Below are 24,477 nucleotides of genomic sequence, written 5' to 3' on the forward strand. Positions count from 1 at the left end.
TTTTTTACTAGTGGGTGCAGGACACTATAGTTAATTTATGTAAAGTGAGGGTAGCAAAATAAACTAAACTGTGATATATTATACCCAAAAAATTCTTCATACAATGGACTACCAGTAAAATTTATACAAATTCGGGACTAAAAATTATTCAGACCGAGTCTGGGAAAAAATTGAAGTTCAGGTTTGCATGAACCTGGTTGACAGCATGCCCAGGAGACTACAGGCTGTCATTAAGGCTAAGGGTCACCCGACAAAGTATTCATAGTTGTGTAAATATTGACAGCTGTATGAATAATTTTTGGTTGATTGTAATCTATTACATACCTTTCTATCAAAGTTATCTGACATTATCAAGCTGAATTTGTTCTGACAGTTTAACTCTTGAGTTCTTGTCATATTTTATTACCATTTTCTAAACTATAGTGAATAAACTGTGATAATGTGAGAAATGTTGAAGGTGTCTGAATAAATGTTGGTTTGACTGTATCTATTTGATAAATGAAGTTAACCAACTAACATTATACATACATGACAGGATGATGACAGGATTTTCATTTTTGGTTGAACCACCCTATAAGCGATTGGGTACGATGTTGTTATTTTAGCCACAGTACCTCTCTCTTGGAGATATCCATAAGCACGGCAAAGCTGGTCATGTGATTGCACTGGCAGCTGATGTGGGTGTGGTTTCTGGAGATGAGGTCACAACCTTTAGAAGACCAGGCACCTGCGCCACCAACACTGACATACCAAGACATATCATACTGGCATTAATCATCTACATGCCAACTACTTACTGAAATAAACTGATTTAGGAGATTTTATTTTCATTCAAGTGATATCTCGATTATAATTAAAAATGTGAGCCTATGAATTTGTATGAAGGGGTTGTGACTCACGTGATAGAGTGGTTCCAGAACACACATACTGGTTTAGTTCTCTCCTCTGTCTCCAGAAGGTTGTAGTCCAGTGTGATTGGTCGCTCCAGAGGAATGTGTAATGGCTCGCCTTCACTGTACACAGTCGTGCTCACGATGGGAGTGTTAATGGCCGGACGGTTCGGCAGCCTGTGGAAAAAACGGGCAGCAATGACATGCTAAATGGATCTTCTTAGCATGACAACAGTGTTCTGTGTTTGACTGTGGAATGCCACCGAGACTAAATATTTGGACAAGCGCTTTATAGTTGGACAAGTACTAAAAAGTGACGTTCTGTACCTGAGACTGCGGCGATCGGGGTCATAGTGCTCTGGTAGAAGCTGGCCCAGAGATTTATAGATGATGACTGCAGCCACAGGAAATGGTGCCAGACTCTCAGCATGCCTTTTCCTCTTGTTTGTAGCTGGATCGTGCTCTTCATCCAAGCTGCTCTGAGATTCTGGATCATCTGTGGGAGAAACTACCAGAGAGAGAGAGTTCATGTGAAAATTAGTTGAAGAGAGTTAATGTTAAAAATGCAGTATTTATTAACACTCCAATATTTCATATGGTGACTAAATATTATTACAAAACTACTGAAAAAAAAAAAAGAAAAAAAAAATTGTGGCCAGCAGCCCATGAGTTTTTGTTAGGGATTTTTCCTAGTTAGTCACTGTGCAATGTTTTGTTATACTTTTGCATTCCCTGAGAAACTTTCCATTTCCTCACAAAATTTAGTGACGGAAATAATTTGAGGTGGTAGAATTTTCTCAGGAGAACGCAACACATTTGCGAGAGAATGCAAAAGCTTTGCAAGCAAATGCAAAAGCACTGAAATATATTATTTCCCAATCACCAAGTCCCCTCGGGGGGCTCAATAGAATTATTCATATATATCTATTTTAATGTTTGTTTTTTACCTTTATGCTCTGAAGATCTGAAACTGAATTCTGGGAAAATAACAGATGACTTAAGGTCTTTGGGACACTCCTGGTCAGTCGTTTGAAAACGAGGGATTTTTGCCTCATCTGGATAAATGGCGTCTAGATAATCCACTGCAAAAACTGACAAGTCAAAGAAAGATTAAGGTTAAAAAGAACTGTATAGTGGTCAAAACAATGTATGTTTTAATAATAAATAAATGGTTCAATAAATGGTTGAATCCACATTAGTAGCTACATTAGTGATTTTAGAAGTTACTCACCCATATTCTCGGTTACAATGATGAAGGGTTTCAGGTAGGTCTTCCTCATGTTCTGGGCCACAGTGTTGGCGTACTCCTCAAAGTTTTTCAACAGATGTGCCGTACCTCCTTCTGTTCTCTGTATCTGATCCCAGTGCTCTTTATTACTGGCGTCCAGGATTGCGCTGCCAGCCTTCACTATGTTCTGCAAAATTCAAACACATTCGGTATTTCAGGGTAACATTCTGGACATTTAAGAGACATTAGAAGTCTGAGTCTGGGCCAAGATGAGACATAATGAATGTGGTCTTAAAATGCATCCTTATCCTAAAACCATGTATCATGATAAGTACGTTCATGTTGCCAGATGTGCTTTGAATGTGGGCGTTTTCATTCTCATGACATCAGTCACTATATGCTGTGTTATTTACACTTATCCACTAAACCTCAAAGCTAAAAGCTCACAATTTTGGGCTGCCAGAGCTGAAGTACAGAAGAGACCAATAGAAAATTGCCTATAACATCCCATTGTTGGTATAGCTGTAAAGCATGGTAAAAGTGCTTGCATGTGCAAAAGTTGACGTCATAATGCACAGGGATTTGCAATGTGGTTGCTAAGGTGTTCTGAGTTGTTTTTAACTTATCAACTATGCAGTTGAAAGGTTGTTTTGGATGGCTGCTATGTAAGTGCAAACTAGGTTACATTTACTGAAGAAAATGTGCCTGGCAAGCACCAGTTACAAGTCAAAAGAGCCCAACCCCAAGTCTTTGTAATATTTTGGATATTGTGATGTCTACAATGGGCACTGCCAGTTTAGACAGCTCTTTTAATTATAATAGAACCTTATTTTATCACGTCACAACCATGCCACATTTGTAGACACGGTGTTAGAAAAATGATGTCTCCTCAACAAGTTGGATAATTCCAGGTTTAATTCGTGAAGCAAAAATGGTGTGGCAGAGTTCAGCTTAATAGCTTGTTTAGTGGTTTGTTCAGATATCTAATCCTACTGTATGTATTAGCAACAGTAACAGTGATGCTAGTCTGAACAATAACCACTAATAACTTTTAAGTATTCAAACTGAAGCAGATTATATTGACAGTAGAGATGGAGGAGTAAAACCAACCTCATTGAATTTGGCGTCGCGCATGGCGGCCAGGTTAAAGCCCTGCTGCTGGCTCTCATAGTGCAGGATCCAGGAAATAAGCTGGTAGGTTGTCTTAACATCGTTTCCATAAAAGGACTTGGTCTGGTCAGTGGCGTTCTGTAACATTCGAGCGATGTCCTTTGATTTCTGCCCATCCATTGTGGATTCATTACGATGCAACTCCTCATTCTGGTCGAAAAGAGGTGGGATATGAACAAGAGGAAGGGGTAAAGAGAGGTTACTTGAGATGTTTTTTGTGATGACCACAACAATATGAACTTTTCATGATTTAAACATCTAGATCTACCAGTTTCTTGAGGTGGGAGAATGTAATGGTGGTACAGTTGAAAAGTTCAGGGGGCAGCCAGCCTTTCTCATCGCTGCAGTGTCTGACAGCAGTGCCTAAAGTCAGTTAGAAAACATTATAATTAATAATTTAATAAATAAATATTAAATAAATAAATACACACACACACACACACACACACACACACACACACACACACATATATATACACAGTATATACAATTATTTAAAAAAATGATTTCACTTCAAGTACAGTTTCAGAAGTTTCTCAAACTGAAACCTCACTCCAACAAGCACTTGGGTAAATGTGTCTTTATACAAGTGCTGCCAAGCCGTGTCCCACAATACTTTAGTGTTTGCCAACCAGCTCCCTCTAGAGACGAGGCCTCATTAACATTCAGTTACCCAACCAATGAAAAGATCTAACTGCAGAGATCTGCCAATGAAAATTCTTTGTTAACAGGGCTGGGTAACGTCAATGGGGGCGGCAGTGCCAAGTGACAGAAAGCCACTGAAAACAAAGGCATTTGCACAAGTTTAAGCCCATTATTTCACTTAAACGTCATACACTAAAATATAAATCATTGTAGCTAGCCACACCAAAATATATAACTCATTTTCTTTTATTTTGTACCTAATAATTTATGGTTACACTACTTTGCATTTTTCAGAATATTTAATATTTAAAATAAAGTTAGTCTGAAAAAAAATCTACTTTGTTATTGACTCAAACCTAAATTCATCTGTCACAAAACAGACACTTATTTTGTATTGTCTCAATAACAAGCCCAGTATTACTCACCAATAGATCCCTTGGGACAATTCATGGCAACTGGGCGTCCAAAATTGGTCCTGGGCCACCAGATTCCAGCGTCAAAGGCTTTTGGGCAGCCCTCATACACAACTGAACGGTAAAGACAAGAAACATAATGTTACCCAATTTGTACTTCATTAGTGTAGATTGACAATGACACATATGTCATTTAAACTCAAAGCAGGTGGGAGGAAATCAGTATTTACCCTCACAACCCGTGCTGGTCACTTCAGAGAAGGGGTTGTCACAACGATTACACTGTCGCCCAATCACACCCGCCTTGCAGGGGCACTGACCCGTCTCTGGGTCACATGTGCGAGAATTTGCGCCCAAATGGAAGCAGTCACAGGGGAAACAGCTGTCGCTATCTTTCGGTCGATAGTAGTTGTCCTGTGTAAAATAGGTGTACGGTTAGTCTCTAAAACATCCATCAACATTTGTGGACAACAAATCTAGACCAGACTGAAAGGCTTGGGTAAATAATGTAAAATTTAATCTTCATACCTTGCAGTGGCATTCTCCAGTAGTCTTATTGCAATCGGGGTTGAAGCCTTTGCTGACATCACAGTTGCAAGGGCCACACATGGGGCTGCCCCACCAACCCCGAGGACATGGTTTTTCCACCCTGTGGAAAAAAAAACAAAACAATATTTTAAATTATATTATTAGCACAACAAATTGGGCAGAAGCTTAAACTGGGTGAAGTAATTTTAGAAATTAGAAATTGTTGTAATTTTGTTTTTTTTTTGTATGTAATTACTGTCATTTTTATTACAAAATCCTAAACCCTACAATGCATTTCTGAAACAAACAACTATTTTCATAATTTATTAATTTCTTGGCTAACACTTTAGTACAGGGACCAATTCTCACTGTAAACTAGTTGCTTATTAGTATGCCTATTAATAGCATATTATTGGCTGTTTATTAGTACTTATAAAGCACATATTCTGCATGACCATATTCTACATCCCTAATCCAACCCAATAGCTAAACTTAACAACTACCGTACTAACTAATTATAAGCAGCAAATTAAGACTTTATTGAGGCAGAAGTCGCAGTTAATGGTTTGTTAATAGCAAGATTTGAACCTTAAAATAAAATGTGACCATTTCTTGATTATGTACATGTAATATACAGTGGTGTGAAAAAGTGTTGGCCCCCTTCCTGTTTTTTTTTTTTTTTTGTATATTTGTCACTTAAAAGATTCAGATCATCAAACTAATTTTAATATTACACAAGGAAGGGGGCCAACACTTTTTCACACCACTGTAAATAATGTAACACTAAATGTAAGGTATAAATGTGCTTGGGTGAATAAATGTCTGTAAGAACATCGGATGGACTGTATTTGTGTCATTTTGTTAGGTTAATGCTTCAGCTACAGATGATGTGTACTGTGCATATTATTATGGTAATAGTAATACATTTCAGTTTGATTGTTATTGCATCTTTATTTATTTTTCTTCATGAAAAATTTTTGGTACCGTTTTGGGTCACACATGTGACATTGCATCAACAATATGGAGCAACAAGTTTGCAGTTTGTTAACCAAGCATTTGCATAAAGTATGTTTTTGGCCTTTAAAAAGTACTACCAAAGTTCAAATTAGATAAAAAAAAAAAAATTTTTTTTTTTCTCAATGATGCCCAGTAAAAGGCCAGCTGGAGGTCAAACACAAGTCCATTTATTTCAGAACACCGAGGCTAAGGAAAATATTCCTTCTCTGCAATCCTCTCCTTAAAATGTGCAGACAGCAGGGCCGCATGGTGCTTATTAACTCAACATCAGGTGCTAGCAGCGTGTTTGGGTCTTAATCTAATAGAGGACAGTCATGTCAGCAGAATAAGTAAAGAAACAGAGGAAAAGACGTCTCATGTGTAAGTGATGAGACAAGCATGACATTCATCACTGATCAGAGGGTTTAGCAGATTAAATATGAAAATAAAAGGGAAGGTAATAATTATGTGGAGCTTGTGTGGACTTGTGAAAGGGTGTGCATTGTGTTGTTTTCCCCTGCTTTGTGGAGAAGAGCCAACTCAGTGACAGACACACCCACACACACAAACCCAAACCACTGGAATGAAGATGACTTCCATAATACAAATAATTTACACTGACTGATACACTGCACAACTGCAATGCGAAATTTCAGACATTGTCAGAAATGTGAACATTTCGCACTAAGTGATTTTGCTCTTTTTTGCTTTTTTCAAATCTCAGAAATCAACACGTAATACTTCAGAAATCTTTTAATTACAATGTAAAAATCCCATTGCAGTGCTTCAATTCCATTCTATACATCATGTTATTAAGTAAGTTATAATGTAAAGTCAGCCGGTCATTATCACAATGTAAACCCTGATAGGGTTGTCAGGACACTGACACAGTATAAATCTGCCCCACTTTATCCTCATACATACGCTATACTTGCGTAGTGCAATATACACTGTATAGCATATCTGAACTGCTTGATTGCTTGTATTGTTGTGCAATATTAACTATATTATTGCCCAGTTCTAATCTGGTAAATGTGACTGTAAGGCACGAAGATATTCTGTAACTCTGGTTAACAATATATTGTGAAAAGTGGTATAAAAATGAATTTGACTCGACTAACTAAAAAGACCATGTTTAAAAAGGTCAGTTTAATTAGCAATAACCTATGGAAGCTTGTTTCCACCATGAAAAAAAAAAAAAACTTAAAAGATAATTGCGACTTTATCTCACAATTCTGACTTTTTTCCTAAGAATTGCGAGATATGAACTAAATTGCAAGTTATAAAGTCAGAATTGCAGGATATATACGCAATTGTGAGAAGTAAATTCAGAATTTCGAGATATAAACTCGCATCTGACTTTTTTCTCGCTATTGCAAGATTATATCTCGCACTTTTGACAATTTTTTTGCGCAATTGCAAGTCTATATCCTGCAGTTACGACTTCTGAGATATAAACTCGCAATTGTGAGTTATGAAGTCCAAATCTGAGGAAAAAAAGTCAACTCACAATTCATATTTTCAATACAGTTGTGAGTTTATATCAATTACTATTCTAACTTAAAGATGCAGTGTGTAAATTTTAGCGGCATCTAGCGGTGAGGTTGCGAATTGCAACCAACGGCTCAGTCCCCCGCTCACCCCTCCCTGTAGAGAAGCTACAGTGGCCGATACAGGACTAAGATGTAAAATATTAGCAGTATGGCTATGCTGTTCCACCAGCTTTACCAAAACCAGCACTAACTAGAATAAACAAGTCTGGTCTTATCTGGTATTTTATCCGCTATGCGACTTACTTGTTCTCACAGTACTGCCCATAGTAGTCCTGACTGCACTCGCATGTGTAACCGTGAGAGGAGCTCGGCTTACGGACACACGTGGACAAATGCTCACAGGGGTTCAGATGACATGCATCAACACAGTCTTTGCCAAAGAAACCTGTGAGTGACAGAAAGAGAAAAAGAATGAAAGAAAGAAAAAAGAGAGAATTCGATGAATGCCTTCTGAAATCAGATGCGTCTGTATAGATGCAGTGAATGTGATGCAGGTGTCAGTACCAGGGTCACAGACGCAGGTGTGTGCATTCCAGTCATCTGTGCACTGGCTGTTGTCTGGGCAGATGTTGGAGTCGCAGGGGTTGGCCATATCACAGCCTTCTTCCACGTGGATCTTTAATGCCTGCTGCATGTTGATGTTAGCCGTGTTGGTGGCAGTCTCCCCCATCCTGACACCCTGTGACACATGTTTGCATAAAGCCAGTCACTTTTCAATTGCTCATGAGATTTTTCCCCCAAATAAATGCTGTTCTTTTAAACTTTCTGTTCATCAAAGAATCCTAAAAGAAGTTTCATGGTTTCTATAAAAATATGTAACCAGCACAACATAATAAGATAATAAGAACTAACTCAAATCAGCATATTAGAATGATTTCTAAATGATCATGTGACACTGAAGACTGGAGTAATGGATGCTGAAAATTCGGTTTTGCCATCACAGGAATAAATTATTTTTATTTTTTATTTTAAAATTGTAATAAAACTTAAAAAAAATTGTAATAATATTTCACAATATTATTGTATTTACTTTTTTTTATTTAAAAATGCAGGCCTGGTGAGCATACGAGATATTCTTCAAATTACAAACATATATATTCATTAACTAAGCTGTATGGAAATTGTTTGGGAATTTTAGATAATTTCCCTCATGTTAACTTGGCATTTAATTATAGGTGATTTTCAAATATGCTGTCAGATTTTCTTCAGTAGGTAGAGCTGACAGTTCATGAATTCATTCTTAATCCAAGTTCAGTTTTGCACTTGTCAGTATTTATATTACATGTCTAACAACATTATACACACCTTATGTATCAAAGCCAAACTTGACACATTGATTACTTGAACACAGATACATGTTTATAATGAATCCATTAATAAATACAATAAATATATTGATAAGAACTATTATGCTATAATATTAGTAATATAAACAGAAATTACTCAGTTCAATATTATGTACAAAACAATTTCTTACATTTTTTTTTTTTAGTCCTGTATACCTTACATATGTATGTATTACACATATATGATTCACAACAGCTACTGTATCATGCAAGTTGAAAGATTCAAAGGCTTTCTCTTGGCCTCACCTGCACGCATCCCTTAAAACCCTGCTTGACACTGTTACTCTGTCCCAGAAGTCCACCAATGAACAGACTCCTCAGCTTGAGTCCAGGCAGCTCGTTTCCGATCTCTGCTGACTTCTGTAAAGCATGGAAGACTTCAGTAAAGAGGTTTTAGCAAAGGACTGTTCTGTTTTGTTAAGACCACAGAACTGACCATGAACATGTCGTAGTCCAGGTACACATTCGCCATGTACTTTGTGTCCTTCCCATCTTTGCTGCTCCTCAGCTCCACAAGGAGGTGATGCCATTCCCCGTCATTCACTCGGACTTCTGGGAAATCCAGCGTGGCCACTTTCTGCTCTCCCAGCAGTACTTGAAACCGCACATACTTGTCCCTTATCTTAGAAAAAGTCAGGAAATGTTTTAAAATGACAGTCATACCTGATTAGGAAATGGTATAAGAATGAATTTACATCAAATAAGAATGACCTGTATGACATTCGACACTCACCAGAAGGTTAACTTGAGATGTGTCGCCAGCGTTGACTTGCATTAGGGTTGTGGATCCAATGCTTTGTCTGGTACGAAACATTAGGCTGATGTACCAGGGCACAGCGATGGTGATATCAGGGTCGTTCCATGACACAATGGCACGACCATCAAAGTGCTGCGGCGAAGGCATGACTGCAAGAAAGTAAGAAACAGTTTATGACTGACTGCATAAAAAATAGAGGCTTTTTCCAGGAAAATGGAGACTTTTGGCTCTGAGCCACATATTAGCCACATATTTAAAGGAGTGGAAAAGCCTTAAACAAACCAAGACTTATCAGCGATGTACTCCCGTCTACTGTTTGATTTGTGTGCAGGCAAATCAAATAGCAGAAGTGTGATGGCATGGAAATGCTACAGTAGAGTCACAAAGTCAAGTGAGGACTCGAGAACCCTTCAGCTATGAGCCCTGATCACTGGCAGAAAGAGTGTGAAGAATCTCTACATTAGCACAGTCCACAGTTCCTGCTGCAGCCTTGAAATCACTCTGTTATAGAAGACATTTCCCTGAGAGAGAAGCAAAGAATTAAAACCGAGACTTGCTAAGTCCTAAAAAAGTAAGCCTCAGTAATATTACATTCACGCTTATGCTTTTGACATATGCTTTACTGTGATTAACATTGAAGTCAAGGCCTCATTTTTATCACTTCACACACATTCACTGGGAATCAAACCCATGGCCTTTATTTTATTTTTTTTTTCAAGTACTAAGCTCTGGAGTTTGAGCTATATACATAAATTCTAAATTTCATGCATACATACTTTGGGCTTAATCCATGATTCTTGAAAAACTGTAATATTTCTGAAATTTGAGGATGCATAATGAACCAATGTATCACAAATATTTCCATACGACACTAACATGACTGAAATTTAAGAGGTCGCCAAGGAACTGCCAGCCATTGCAGGCAGAATTACGTGTTTTACTAGAGATGGACATTCTATCTGTGCTATGGCAGAAGCGTAGAGGTGATAATATCTAAATTACGTTCTGCTCGCTCTGGAAACAAGCCATTAGCTCTAAAACAGTGCTATCCTGTAACGAAAACAAACCGCAAAATTGGGGCTACTTCAGGCAATCATCTAATCAGCATCAAAAATAACACTCTTTCCTGGCAGGCACGCTTCCCTGCCAAAACATAAAATTGGATAAGGCTGTTTCAGTCAACACGGTTGTTTGTTAGATGATGACATGACTTAAACATCCAGAATTTATAATGGAGTGCTGCCCCAACAGGCCTGTGGAGGGACCTGAACAAGACCAGCGTGATTCCCTCTTGTTTGGGTGTCCCAAGCCTTACAGAACGTCCAACCGCAAAAAAACAGCCAGTGGCAATGTCAAGTACACTATCATTTGGGCTGTTCAAACACATGCAAACACACCCACTTTCAAACACATCTGTCAATTAATCACAGTGGAGTTGTAAAGTAGTGTGTAAAGTCCTGTTGAGTATGTATCAGAACTGACTGCCAAAGATGGCAAATGTGGCGAATTTATTGGCCTGTAAACTGTGACAAGCATGTTTTTCTAGGCAGCAAAAGCACTGACTTCACAAATCCACCAAAAAATGAGGTAAGAACAGAAGGTCCTGTACTTCCTGTAGTTGTGAGGAAATGTGGGAACAGTCATTTTAATCTAGACTGACAGTTGCTCCAAAACTGACAATTAAACTCTGTTGCAAAAACCCAATGAGCTGTCTACTTAAAAATTGTTATGTTCTAAGATTCCTCATTTTGAGCCAAATCTAAGACAGCTTTGCTGCATCTTTAACAGAGATGGCAATCCCAGAATGCATTGCAACAAGCATGACAGAAGAGTTGAGGGAAAACTATTAATGTATGTCATTTAGGGCTATCACAATGTTAGCTTTTAGATAATAGTGGCTACTGATAGAACTCACAATAATGAAATTATCACAATATCTAAATTTTCAGCATCAGTCATATTCACCTTTATCTTTTTTTGTTTTCTTTTTTTCTGGCCATTCAGTCACACTCCAAAAAGTGTAGAAAGATTAAGAGAGAGTTTAGCGCTGGATTATTTATGATATTATCATATGCGTAATATTTACATGAAATCAATATTTACATTTTTTTCATTTCACTGTAATCGGTATATTGCTACACCTCAACTATCACTCAATATCTATTAAAACTAGACTATTTCACCCAGTGTGTGTGTTATGTGTGTTTATTACATAATCAAACTGTTACCTTAGCATCATGCTAGTGTAACTCAAGTTGAGAAAAAATACTGATTAGAAATATACTTATATTTCATCAATTAGTGAGAAGTATCGATAAAAATTGTTACATTTAATAAAAATTGACTATTTTACCCAATATTTGTGTTTTGTCTTTTCTGCATTTATTACAGTATGAAGGCTTTAGCTTAGCAACAAGCTAACATCAAACTTTTTGTGAGAATGCAATTTGTGTGGGCTGTTGAATTGCTAAAAATATTTCAAAGTGGTCACTTATGATGTCTTTTTTAGAATGTTGCCTCAGCACATTATTATCTGAGGATTTATCTTTCATATAAATCTGAACCTAATTCCATCTGGTTTGCCTTTTGGTTTGACCCAAAGGACCACAACAACAGGTTGTAAAACCAAAGCATTGATTTTGTTGGCACTGAGTGACTACATTATCGTGCAGAGCAGAGGCATTATGGGAAATACACTGGCAACACTACTCGAATATTGCTCAGAGTATGTGGAGTGTATATCCGCAAGGTTGATTTGGGGCACTAAAGGAGAGTGGGGCAGATCCTGACTGATGCTTATCCGCGAAGACATTTCCCTTTCAGGAAACACCATCACATTAACGCCACTGCCTGCTTCCTTTAAGTCCATGAGCAATCAACACCTAGTTCAAAATAACAAACGCATACACGGATGCTCGACGCATGCATGCACATGCATTCATGTCCACTGGCACGCTACCAAATAGTCCCACCTACCCTGATCGCAGTTCTTGCCACCCCGGCCTTCAGGACAGTCACAAAAGTAGGTGTTCCACTTATTTTCACACTGAGCGCCGTGCTGACACAAACCCTCATAGCAGAAGCTCTTTTTCGCTGGACAGCCTGACAGTACAATAAATATATTGGTTTTGAGTTACAACAATCTAAAAACAAGTTCACAATATGATTTTGAATTGTTATGGTTTATGTCACACCTTCAGTGGTGCCGTTGTTGGCGATGTAACTGGCCATGTCGATGGATCTACTGTCAATCATCAGGTTCCTCATGCAACCCACAAAGTCCCGGTTCCGTATGGGGAAATCCTCTGGAAGGTTGGGCACCCCGCCAAGCAGAAGAGGCCCAGTGAGATCCAAAGACCTGAAGATGGAAAAAAAAACTTTAAAATGTGCCACCAAACTCTCCAACAAGTTAATGGCATCAAAATGGCATCACAATTTAGCGAGCTGTCCTGCGTTATACTATCTAAAGCCTAAAGTATACTTAGGATTTTATGCATATGCTAGTATATGTGTAGATTTCGTGTGCATCAGTACAATATGCACGATTTTTCACGTGCCTTTAATTTTTTACTAATTAGTTGGTCCACAAGATGGCAAGGTGGCCCAAGAACAACAAAAACAAACTACTGGAAACAGCAACAACAACATACCTCTGAATTGGTGAGCACTTGTGTGAGGGGGTTAAGAAATACCCACAACTCTAATTTACAAAGACTTTAAAGACATTTTTATTTTTCATAACTTCTGGAGAGAAATAGTGCAGATGCGTGACAAAGATGAACCTTTTAGTGCAAATTTGTTGAGTGCCTGTGTTCCTAGATGTTATCAAATGCAGTATATTTTGAAAAGCTATGCATTCAGTTGTATGAATACATTAAAGCCCAAATTATACTTCAGTTTTGATGCAAACTAGGGTCTGCATGCAGTTTACTTATGCAGTTCACCAATGTTACATGCAAACTTATTGTAAAGTGTCACCGTTTTTTTGTTTTTGAAATAAGTCTCTTATGCTCACCAAGGCTGCATTTATTTGATTAAAAATACAGTAAAACTGTAATACTGTGAAACATTATTACAATGTAAAATAGCCGTTTTCTATTTTAATATATTTTAATATGTAGTTTTAAAAAGCTGTTTCACATGATCCTTCAAAAATCATTCTAATATGCTGATTTGGTGCTCAAGAAGCATTATTATTACCATCACAAATGCAAACAGTTGCTGCTTAATATTTTTTCTTTTTTTTTCAGGATTCTTTGATGCATAACAAGTTTAAAAGACCAGATTTTTTGTAAACATCTTTTCTCTCATTCTCTTTTTTTATCAATGTAATGTGTCCTTGCTGAAAGTATTTCTTTTAAATTAAAAAAAATAATAAAAAATCTTACTGACCCCAAACGTTTGAATGGTAGTATACAATTTCAACAAAATTTGATCAAATTCCCCAACAACATGAGACCATCAGTCACACTTTATTTTAAGGTCTAATTCTCACTATTAACAAGCCAATAACTACGACTTTTGCCTCAATAAACTCCTAATTTGCTGCTTATCAATACTTAGTAAGGTAGTTGTTAAATTTAGGTATTGGGTAGGATTAGGGATGTAGAATATGCTCATGCAGAATATGTGCTTTATAAGTACTAATAAACAGCCAATATGTTATTAATAGGCATGCTAATAAGAAACTACTTAACAGTGAAAATTGGTCCCTATACTAAAGTGTACCAGACCATCTGATCCCCCTTAATATCACAGCTTTATAAAAAGCTTTGTAAGATAGAAGTAAGACAGGTGAAAGGGGCATGACCTTCCTTAACCAATCTGTCAATCAGAGTGTCCATGACAACAGAGCCATAGGGAGTGGAATGTTGCCATGCAGTATAAAACAGGTCAGTGCTTATCAGACTGGAGCAATGGGTTAAAACTTCACATTTATTTGTTGTTCTTTCTTTGAAGTGTTTTAATGCACAGCCCTGTTCCAGCATGCAACAACACCTGATGCTGCAATTGCCACCTAAAGTATGAGAAGATCCTTCACAAATGAAAGATTTTTGGACGTGTGTCCTGAAGGTTTCTGAATGGGCGTGAGAGAGTTAACAAAAGTGTAATTATGAATAATTACCAAAGGCTAAATATCGAGAGAATGAGTTATTGTTTGATTTACACAGAGAGAGGGATAAACTCACTTCTTCTGTCCCGTCTGGGTGCCCTGGGCAGCGCAGGAATAGTTGCTGATCTGACTGCTGAAACGCACGGCCATGGCAATGTCACAGTCGTCCACCGCGACTACTGCCACCTTCTCACCCGACGGTCCTTGAGGCAAACCCAAGTGACTTATCTTAGGCTGAAAAAAGAAGAAATAGAAAAGATTAGTTACAGATTGAAAATAAACAGGATGAGCACAGATTCACAAAAACACATTTTGAAACTAGACTTTTTATACTTTTTGAAAGACAATGAGAGTGTTGTTTGTTCCTGCAAAACTAGCAATACTTTCTGTTATGTACTTTCTACTACCCTTGAGAAAAAAGTGTGCGTAATTGTGTTCAATGTACATTTTCATGGCTGTTTTTTAACATACTTAAGCAGACTTTTAAAATGTGCACTTTGTAATAGTTTTACTATATTTTAAATCATTGTTTAATAATCTTTTATCATGCTTTAAAGGTGCAGTAGGAGATCTTGGAAAATGCTAACTTTAGCCTGATAGCACTGAAAGCGAACGTCCCACCCTCCCTGCAAATCACCGTCCAAAGCCACGCCCCCTGAACGCATGAACGCGAACAGACCAGACGACCAGGGACAACATTATTACAATACGTCATGTGTCATTCACCGGTGAGAAAGCTTTATAGTACAGTTAGTAAAAGTACTACAATACCAGGAAGGAAGATCGGGTTGTTGATGTTTGCCATTCTCGCTCTGTCTGCACAGCGTGCGTGAACGCGCTGATGACGTATCCTGTCTGCGCGAACCGTGTGCACAGAGGTATGCAAATACATATGTTGATAGGCAGGTAGGAAAGCCAATCAAAACTCTCGGAACGAGCATTTTGATTGGACAAGCATTTCTTGGTTCTACACCTTCCACAGAATATATAAATACAGACAAATACATTTAGACCACTTAACTTAATGACGTACAACTACAAGATGTACTAGTGGGTCAAGCTAATTATATTTAATATAAATTTAAAATAAAATAAATTTTCATTTTATTGCAAATAACATGCATTTAAGTGTCTGAAAATAATACATTCTTATAAAGCATATTATTAACATGATAAGTACTCTTTTCCCCCACAAGGATACACAAGTAATATGCAACGAGGTTACACAGCAAATAATCCTATATATCACAAGCTGTGTTGCAGATTCCTGCCTTTTTCTTTTTATTCAAGTGTTGTAATGTGAAAAAGACAACAGATGCCAGGCTCTTGTAATATGCTCATCTCATGTAATCATTAATATCTGTAATATCTGTAAATTTCAGAAATGCTTCAGTTAACCCCTTTCATGTAATCTTTAAGTGATGAATTTCATTTTGCATAGCGACTGAATCAAATCTTAGACCTATTTTTGTCCCAGCAAAGTTTATGGACTGAAATACTTGTCCTAAATCTTATTTCAGAAGTCTATTTCATGAGTATGTTCCTAATGTAAAGATAATTCCGAATGTTTACAGAATCCTTTGCATACTTGTGTGAAGACACGCGCTCACAGATCAAAGCTGTTTACAGGAGATATATCTATGTGCCATGTGTTGGCTCTAAACACCTAGCTCAGGGCAGATGTGGGCCATCTGTCTGACTGTGTTATGCACGGCAAGTAAGTGACAGTCAGAAAGTAAAGTTGTGTTGTGTGTAAGCATTCACTCCCAGCATGGCACACTTTCCAATGCACAGCAGCTTTATCTAAACTATCACTGCCACTCCTACAGAAATAACTCTTTCCTACTGCAAACGCACTCACACTTTCCATTAGGTGACGTCTAAACATTGTGCAATTTTAGTCTATTTTTCTTTTTGCCTTCCTGTTGCTATATATATGGATATTTATCTTATTGTTCGCTTCACATACTGACACACAAAGTCCCAGGGGTTGATTTTTATTAATAGTAACAGATTTCAACTTTTTATTTATTTGATCACATTACAATCATTTAGAAGCTTTTTTACTATGCCATTATTTATTTTTTCAACTTTTCAAATGCCTATTATTTATAGATTTTACGGTTACCCATGTCCTAGACCAAAACTTCCAATCTTAAACTAGGCTCCATAAAATGTTACCTAGGAAATTATACTTAGATTACGAAGATTAAAATTAGACTATTCATGAAAAGACAACAAAAATTATATTTGACCTTGACAATTGTAAAATACTACTGCTACTACTACTACTACTACTACTAATAATAATGATAATAAGCGTGTGACAAATATGTCTTAATGTTTATATTTTAAAAACACGATGACCAAAATAGCCCAAATTTCTTTCTCTTTCCAACTTTTCTTTCTGTCTGTCTGTCAATCTGTCTAGCCATAGACATATTTCATTAGATTCTCATGGAGATGTGAAGGGTGAATAGAATGGGAATTCTTAAAGGGTGTGGTCTCAGACACAAACCCCATCAGGGGACCAGCACAGACCAAAGCAGCTTCAAAGATCTTTTAAGGGAAACACACTGTTTAGGTGAATTTTGCTGCATTCATTTGGCCTGTTTCCAGCAGGATATGAGGGTGTGAGGTATTATTCAGATGGATATCTCTGCTCATGCTGGGTGCTTTCAACACATATCTGGCTCATAATCTAGAACCACTTGTATATACTCACTTTGTATACTTGTATGTCATGGTTTCTTTTTTTTTTTTTTACTTATTTACTTATTTTTCAAGTATTACATCTAAATCTTATATTTTAGATTTGTATTTTAATTTGTTTTTTTATATATATATTTACATCGTAATTAGAGAATTATGTTAACATTTAACATGTAGAAATGTAAAAATGTAGAAATGTAATATTTTTATATGTAGGATTTTAAGTTTAAAGTTTGTTTAGTTTTAATTAAACGTACACATTTATATTTAGATCCAACATTTAAGTTTTAATTCTAAGTCTTAAGGTGTAATTAAGTCTTTCTATTTAAATATTTAAAAAGTTGAAATTTATGTCTGTGGAAAATATCTCTATTCCGACACTCATGCCACATATTCAACTTGGGAACTGACTTTATTTAATGGGTCTCATTCATTGTACAGAACAAAAAAATTAAATAAATAAATTATATGTAAATTGTTAATGCATCCATTCCTATATGAACTGTGGCACTGAATTTATAACTTAAGTAAGAATGATTTTAAAATTGATTTATACACACACACAAAAAAAACAAAAAAACAACAACACTATATCACCTGACTTTGATCACAATAACTGTGTGCCTTGTACCGTACAGCACAACACAGTCAACAACAGACCAGGTCAAGTACATTCTCCCCATTGCCTTTGATTTAGTAGCTCAGCTTCATGCTGCTTGGTTTCACCAACTCATTTATCTGACCTCTTAATCAGTGGAGTAGAAGAACAACACTCCAGCTGCCAAACGCTGCAGGAAACCACTGTTTTTTAGAAAGCTGCCATCCGAAAAATCACAAAAAGCAACGATAAGACACGGTTCACGATTTGCTGAATGAGACCAAATGTATTGTATTAGCAAAGTGACCTGGAACATGACTTCAAAATGGACTCTATTTACCTACTAAATATATGTTCCTGGGTTTATTGTTCATGATTCATTAGTGCATGTTATTCAAAAAACAAGTCTTTATAATGTTTCATCCAAATATAATAAACTTGCTCTTGACTGAAACAGCTTTCAGCTTTCTTGCCCACACAGGTTATAATGCTAGCCAATAACCAAATCGCTTCTCATCGGGTTTACACTAGTGCGTTTTCGCTTTAAACCGGCATTTTAAAATGAAAACGATCCTAGTCTACGCTGGCGTTTTCACTGTGTTTCAGAAACGATCCCCGTCCACACTACACAACCGAAAACGCACGTCACATGACCATTCATGCAGGTACAACAATGAGCATGACGTTATTGTTTACACGGTCGTCAAGGATACGCAGAGCGAATGTGGGCAGCCACGCCATCGTTTTCAAAAGTCTCTGTTTTTTCTCCATTTACACTGAAACGCAACCCCGGAGTTTGCAAACTAAAACAGGGTCGGCGGCGTTTTCGAAAGTCTCCGTTTTCGAGGGTCAGAATAGTGTAAACGACAAGCGTAACCATAGGAAAAGTTATTCGTTTTTAAACGAAAACGCACTAGTGTAAACATAGCCTTAGACTTTGTTTTACTTGGTCATTTAGCTCTATTCCTATACCCTGATAGCACACGTAAATCTCGGAGACATCTATTTGATGTCTGTATTTACATCTGCAATACGTCTATAGGACGTTTCCTTTTAGATGTCTATTAGATGTCTTTAAGATGTTTATGATTTAGAATGTATGCAAAACTGACATCTGAAAGACGTTTGTCAGACGTTTGTAGACAGCAGATGCTTTCCAGATCAAGAGATCTTTAACAGACATCTTGCAGACGTACGTGTGCTATCTGGGTAGGCAACACAGTTTTCATTCTCCAATCAAATTCTGAAGGATAAAATAATTCCCACCCTATTTCTTTTTATATTTTTTTTCATTTATCTCAGAAATACACATATGTCACAATACAGACGTCAAATAGGTTGCAGAAGGCTATTCACGTTGACTTTATCACTGTATACATATCTTGCTAATGAAAAATTATTGTAGGTGTACAATAAAAATGGATATATATTGCTTATAAATATGCGCTTCCATAGCACAGAACACTTTATGGAGGTCTCTGTTTGTATCATTTAATGTCATTTTGAGTATTATGACTTTTGCATCTTGACACATCTGAGCACAGTGTAATACATGGTTGCAACTCCTGAGGAGGAAAATCTGAGAAGCAAAAGACTTCAGCAAAGTCTCCATTTGCTCTTCTTTTAACTCATTGCTGTCTAGGATAAACAACTGAGATAGATCTCACTATTGTTTCTTTCGTAAGGGTTTGTTTGAGTGTTAAACCCTCTTGCATCCGGGTGCAATTTGAATCAGATTAGCCTCGTTTGCTCTTTTCGTGGTGTAAAATGACCGACAGACCTAAACAAAGACTTCTGTGTTGAGACTAGAGCCCGACCGATTTGGGTTTTTTGGGGCCGATACCGATACCGATATTAGGGAGTAAAAAAAAGGCCGATACCCATATATCGGCCAATAATCTTTGTGTATATTATAGTACAGTACCAGTCAAAATATTGGACACTTTCCCATTCGTGTGTCCAAACATTTGACTGGTACTATATATAGAGACAAGATGCCATTACCCAGAATCCCACTACATTTGGCTGTTTCCCAGACCTGCGAACAAACAATTTTCAAATATGGTTTTTGAAATGTACAAAAATATCCAATCTACAAAAAAAGATACTGGAATTCAAATGAATGACATACAATGTTTGATGACTAAACCCTATTAGCCAAACTATCACTAATCCCGCTTTGAACTTGTTAATCGACTTTTCCTCTGTTCTTTCTCTGTGAAAACCACTCTGGTAAGGCGGTAACCTCACCAGCGGAGGGTTTGTTGGGGGTAGCTCCAGATCTCTGGGGGTTCTGGCTACATGCCACACATTACTGGCAGAGCAGAAAATAAGCGGGGCTCCAAACATGCACCTCAGGCACAGATGGGAGCGCTGTTTGGGCAGGTACCACCACACTGTTTTCATGAAGACTGGAGGTTTTGTACAGTACAGATTCCCGTCAGCTGTTTAACAAATATTAGCTACCAGTGTTTTCCTAACTCAGTATCTCAATCATACTTGATCTCAGCATCTGGCTGCATACCACACGTCCCCCGGCTTCTTACAAAGGCAGGTGTCTACTTGTGTAAGGTTTCCACCTCAGGCTGCTCTGCACATTAAAACACTGCATATGTATGTTTTGCTATGAATGAATCTGGATCAGGGGTGTTTTAAGTGTGATTTTTTTTTTATTGCTGTTCACCCAAACCTCTCCCCTATGTGAAATGGCAGTGAGGCGGACTAATGCAGGTGATTTTATCCAGCACAGAAGATGTGGAATTTGGTTTCATGGCAGAGAAGGTGGTACATCAACCCAGATTTGGGAGAAATGAGGGTTTCTCACAGGTCTAAATTGGTGCCAAACTGATATGGATAACAATATATGCAGATCTCTACAATTATCTTTGGTGGAGGATACTGTATTGTAACAGTCATTGAATCACAAATATTATTAAATCATAATAAACTTCCTATTTCTGAACTCATTCATATTAGGGGCCAGATTTACCAACAGTTTGCGCCAGCGCACAGTCTTTTAGCATTAAAATAGTACTGTCAGGATTTACTAAAGACGAGCAGTGAGGAATTAGTGCTAAAAAGGCGTGGACACAGTTATTTTTGCACCTGACCTTATTGAATATGCATTTGTAGGAATTTCCCTTTCAGATGCAAAATGGGAGGAGAGTATTAAAATGAATTACACAACGCGATTTACTAACGTTTGCGCTTGTCAAATTACTGGTATTTGCGCCATTTTTTAACACCCAAAAATAAGCATGTCAGACTATTTTGCGCTTGAAATGGCTGCAATTATTGTTGCTAGGAGGAGGCACCGTAGAGAACAGAGAGCGCGTGGTAGAAGGGAGAGGATTTTTTTCCCACATGTATTAATTTATTTGGAATGCCAGAAGAACACATTATACAAATCCGAACAGATCCTTATGCTAATTTGCGCTGCGCTTGATAGATTGTGTTTGTCATTATGGAAATGAGATGATGCGTCTGTGTTCTTTAATTTGCGCATTGTCAGTAAATCACCCGCAGAAATTTCCACGCCCATCGGCGCTGTTTTGGAACTGCGCTCTCGCGCTAATTTGCCCTGTTTAGTAAAACTGGCCCCAAGTCTCTATTTTAGTATTATAGTATTAGCTTTTATTTTTATATTTTCAGTTTAAATCTTAGCTTGTTTTAATAATTTTTAAACACATTTTTAAATGTTTAACTTTTGTAATAATAATAGAGCTTTTTTTTTATTTATTTTTTTTTATTAATATTTCTTTTTAGCTTTAATTTAATTTCAATTTCACTTTTAGTTTTTAGTCATTTCAGTATTTCAACAAACTTATTTTGTTTCAGATTTTTTAAGTTTAATATTTTTATTTTATTTTACTTCAGCTTCATTAGCTTTTTAAAATTAAAATACTAAATAATATAATTAATTGAAATATTATGCATTTTCTGTCTATACTGTCTTTTTCTATGTATAGGGCAGACCATTGAACTGACCATTGAAAACTATTGTTGTGGGTGTGTTTGCATTATAATCTGATCTGCGTGATCAGAAAACAATGCTTATGGTTTTTGCAGGCACAATTCAGTCACAATAAATTCCCCCTCTGTGTGCACTCATTTGTTAAAGCAGGGTGCTACCCTCTGCCCCCCTTTGGTTTCTGGGTAATTCTTCTGTGAAATCAGCTTGACCTTTTGAAACTTTCCTTAGCTAGACTTTGACTGACCAAAACATTTGATTTATATGTATATACATATAAATATGAAGTAATTTAGGAAGTGAATATGTTATGTATGTCAAAGAGAGTATGAAGTTTCTTCATTTTTAAATAAACAGTCTTAAAGGAACAGTTCACCCAGAAATAAAAACTCATCATTCACGCATCAGTCAGTTCTCAAGTTAAACTGACTGACTCACAGATAATCTTCTGATAAGTTGTATCATATTTATGGTGCTTTTGCGAAAGTTTTGGACTTCATTGTAACTGCATGGATACAGAACAGCACAAGGGTGAGTAAATGATAACCAAATTTTTATTTCTGAGTGAACCATTCCTTTAAAAGAGGCCTCCAGCTAAGGTTTTCTCTCTGGAGTGTTGAAAACTCCTGTCACCTCTACACACGGGTCTCTAGGGACGGAGGGTTTGCTGAAGCCATGGCAACACACTTGATCCCAACAGCTCCTGACAGAGGATGAGGTCAGAGAGAGAGGCTCGCTCAAACCTTCATTTCACCCGAACAGACCGAGAGGGGGAAGTATGAAGAAAGAATTGCTTTAAAAAGAATCATATCACGGAAAACAGGATTTTCATGTTCTTTCGAAATCAACGAGATGTTCTAGATTTACATACTCTAATACACACACACAAAAAAACAAAGCATCCTCTCGAGTCCACCAATACTATACTGAAACTAAATTACAAAAGTTTGTTCATATTTTTATATTTGTTATCTTTTATATATGGGCGGTGCTAAGGAGGGGCTAGCAGGTGCTCCAGCACCCCGTAAAAAGACTAAAGCACCACCATAGCACCCCCATACATTAAGAAAGATTAAATAAAATAAAAACATTTAACTCCTTACACATGCATAACTCGTGCAATGCAATACAACGTGGTGATTTGCAGTCGCACATTTTGTAATGTCATAGCATTTTATTTTAAATATGGATCGGTTCCTTGCAGAGGTCTGCATTCCTGCAGCTCCCGACTGGATTTTTTGCGCCGCGGGATTAAATTCACGAATAAAACGCGGTAGCGGTCGGTAACTCTGGTGTAATTTGAACGGGAGCGGGCGGTCTAACAATATCCCGTTCCCGACGTCCATTCAGAACAGCATATCTGCGCTTTATTCTTATTGACCACCAGTACAGCCTGCACTCGGACTGTTATGCACGCGCTGCACACATGCTTTGACCGTCACGTGTTTTATTTACGTGGTCTGTGCGCAGAATGTGCATAACGATGCTCAGAGCAGGCTGTACCTGTGATACATATACGGCCCTCAGACAGAACAGGCAGGTTGTCGATGAGTGACAGAGCAGAATAAGGATGGAGCAAAGTGTGGATGCGCTGTCCTTGAAGGACGTTCAACTCGGTTTTGTTTATATTTTGCTTAGCCTATAATTTTAAATGAAAGATGTCATATTTATTTATTTTTCTCTGTGACACTTTTCCTACTGTGTTAACAGAAAAATGTCAAACAAATGTAGTATTTTGACAAGACGAATAAAAATAGCTAATAGGCTATTTTTGTACAACTTACATTTTTATTTTTTTTTTCTCTCTGCGACACTTTTTCCCTATTGTGTTGTCAATGTTAAACGAATTGTATCCTGACAAGACGAATAAAAATAAGAAATACAATTTTTGTACAACATTTTTATTTTCTCTGACACTTTTTTTCCTACTGTGTTGCATAAAATATTAAACGAATTTTGTGTCTTAAGATAATTAATATAAATTCAAGTCAAAGTCAATAAATTCAAGACTCTTGAAAAACAAAAAATTGCACGGGCACCCCCATGTCATACAGTAAGCTCGATAATACTCCCAACCTCCTCATAAACACTTGAAATGCGCCTATATAGGCCTAGCGATTGTATTATTAAAATACAAATAATAATAATAATAACCTTTTTTGGTCATATTTACTATTAATTGCCCAGCTCCTCCTGTCATTGATCTAGCACCCCCTCAGCACCTGCGTTCAAAATTCTATGGCGCCACTCCTGCTTTTATATTAGTATAAAATACACTACCAGTCAAAAGTTTTTGGACAGCAAGCTTTTTAATGTTTTTTTTAAAGAATTCTATTCTGCGCACCAAGCCTCCATTTATTTGATCCAAAATACAGCAAAAGCAGTAAAAGTGTGAAACATTTGTGCTATTTAAAATAGCTGCTTTTTATTTGAATATATTTTCAAATGTAATTTATTCCTGTGATTTCAAAACTGATTTTTGTTAGCATCATTACTCCAGTCACATGATCCTTCAGAAATCATTCTAATATTCTAAATTTGCTGCTAAAAAAAATATT

At 37.1% G+C, this 24,477-nt stretch overlaps 1 protein-coding gene across 1 annotated transcript in view; it reads right to left on the bottom strand.

Annotated features, from left to right (window-relative positions):
* The window catches only part of celsr1a (cadherin EGF LAG seven-pass G-type receptor 1a), a 95,872-nt gene that overhangs the window by 15,007 nt on the left and 56,388 nt on the right, over positions 1-24,477 (bottom strand). The window contains exons 6-23 of the mRNA XM_016457419.1: positions 14,716-14,873; positions 12,721-12,884; positions 12,503-12,628; positions 9,503-9,675; positions 9,206-9,391; positions 9,016-9,129; positions 7,928-8,102; positions 7,667-7,808; positions 4,875-4,995; positions 4,577-4,760; positions 4,359-4,460; positions 3,557-3,651; positions 3,229-3,438; positions 2,122-2,305; positions 1,838-1,981; positions 1,218-1,398; positions 900-1,067; positions 615-741 (exon numbers count right to left, since the gene is read on the bottom strand). Of these exons, the coding sequence (XP_016312905.1) occupies positions 615-741; positions 900-1,067; positions 1,218-1,398; positions 1,838-1,981; positions 2,122-2,305; positions 3,229-3,438; positions 3,557-3,651; positions 4,359-4,460; positions 4,577-4,760; positions 4,875-4,995; positions 7,667-7,808; positions 7,928-8,102; positions 9,016-9,129; positions 9,206-9,391; positions 9,503-9,675; positions 12,503-12,628; positions 12,721-12,884; positions 14,716-14,873 (2,754 nt within the window). The remainder of the gene's footprint in view (positions 1-614; positions 742-899; positions 1,068-1,217; positions 1,399-1,837; positions 1,982-2,121; positions 2,306-3,228; positions 3,439-3,556; positions 3,652-4,358; positions 4,461-4,576; positions 4,761-4,874; positions 4,996-7,666; positions 7,809-7,927; positions 8,103-9,015; positions 9,130-9,205; positions 9,392-9,502; positions 9,676-12,502; positions 12,629-12,720; positions 12,885-14,715; positions 14,874-24,477) is intronic.

The sequence above is a fragment of the Sinocyclocheilus anshuiensis genome, unplaced genomic scaffold (genome assembly GCF_001515605.1).
Source record: "Sinocyclocheilus anshuiensis isolate Anshui unplaced genomic scaffold, SAMN03320099.WGS_v1.1 scaffold1016, whole genome shotgun sequence".
NCBI lineage: Eukaryota > Metazoa > Chordata > Actinopteri > Cypriniformes > Cyprinidae > Sinocyclocheilus > Sinocyclocheilus anshuiensis.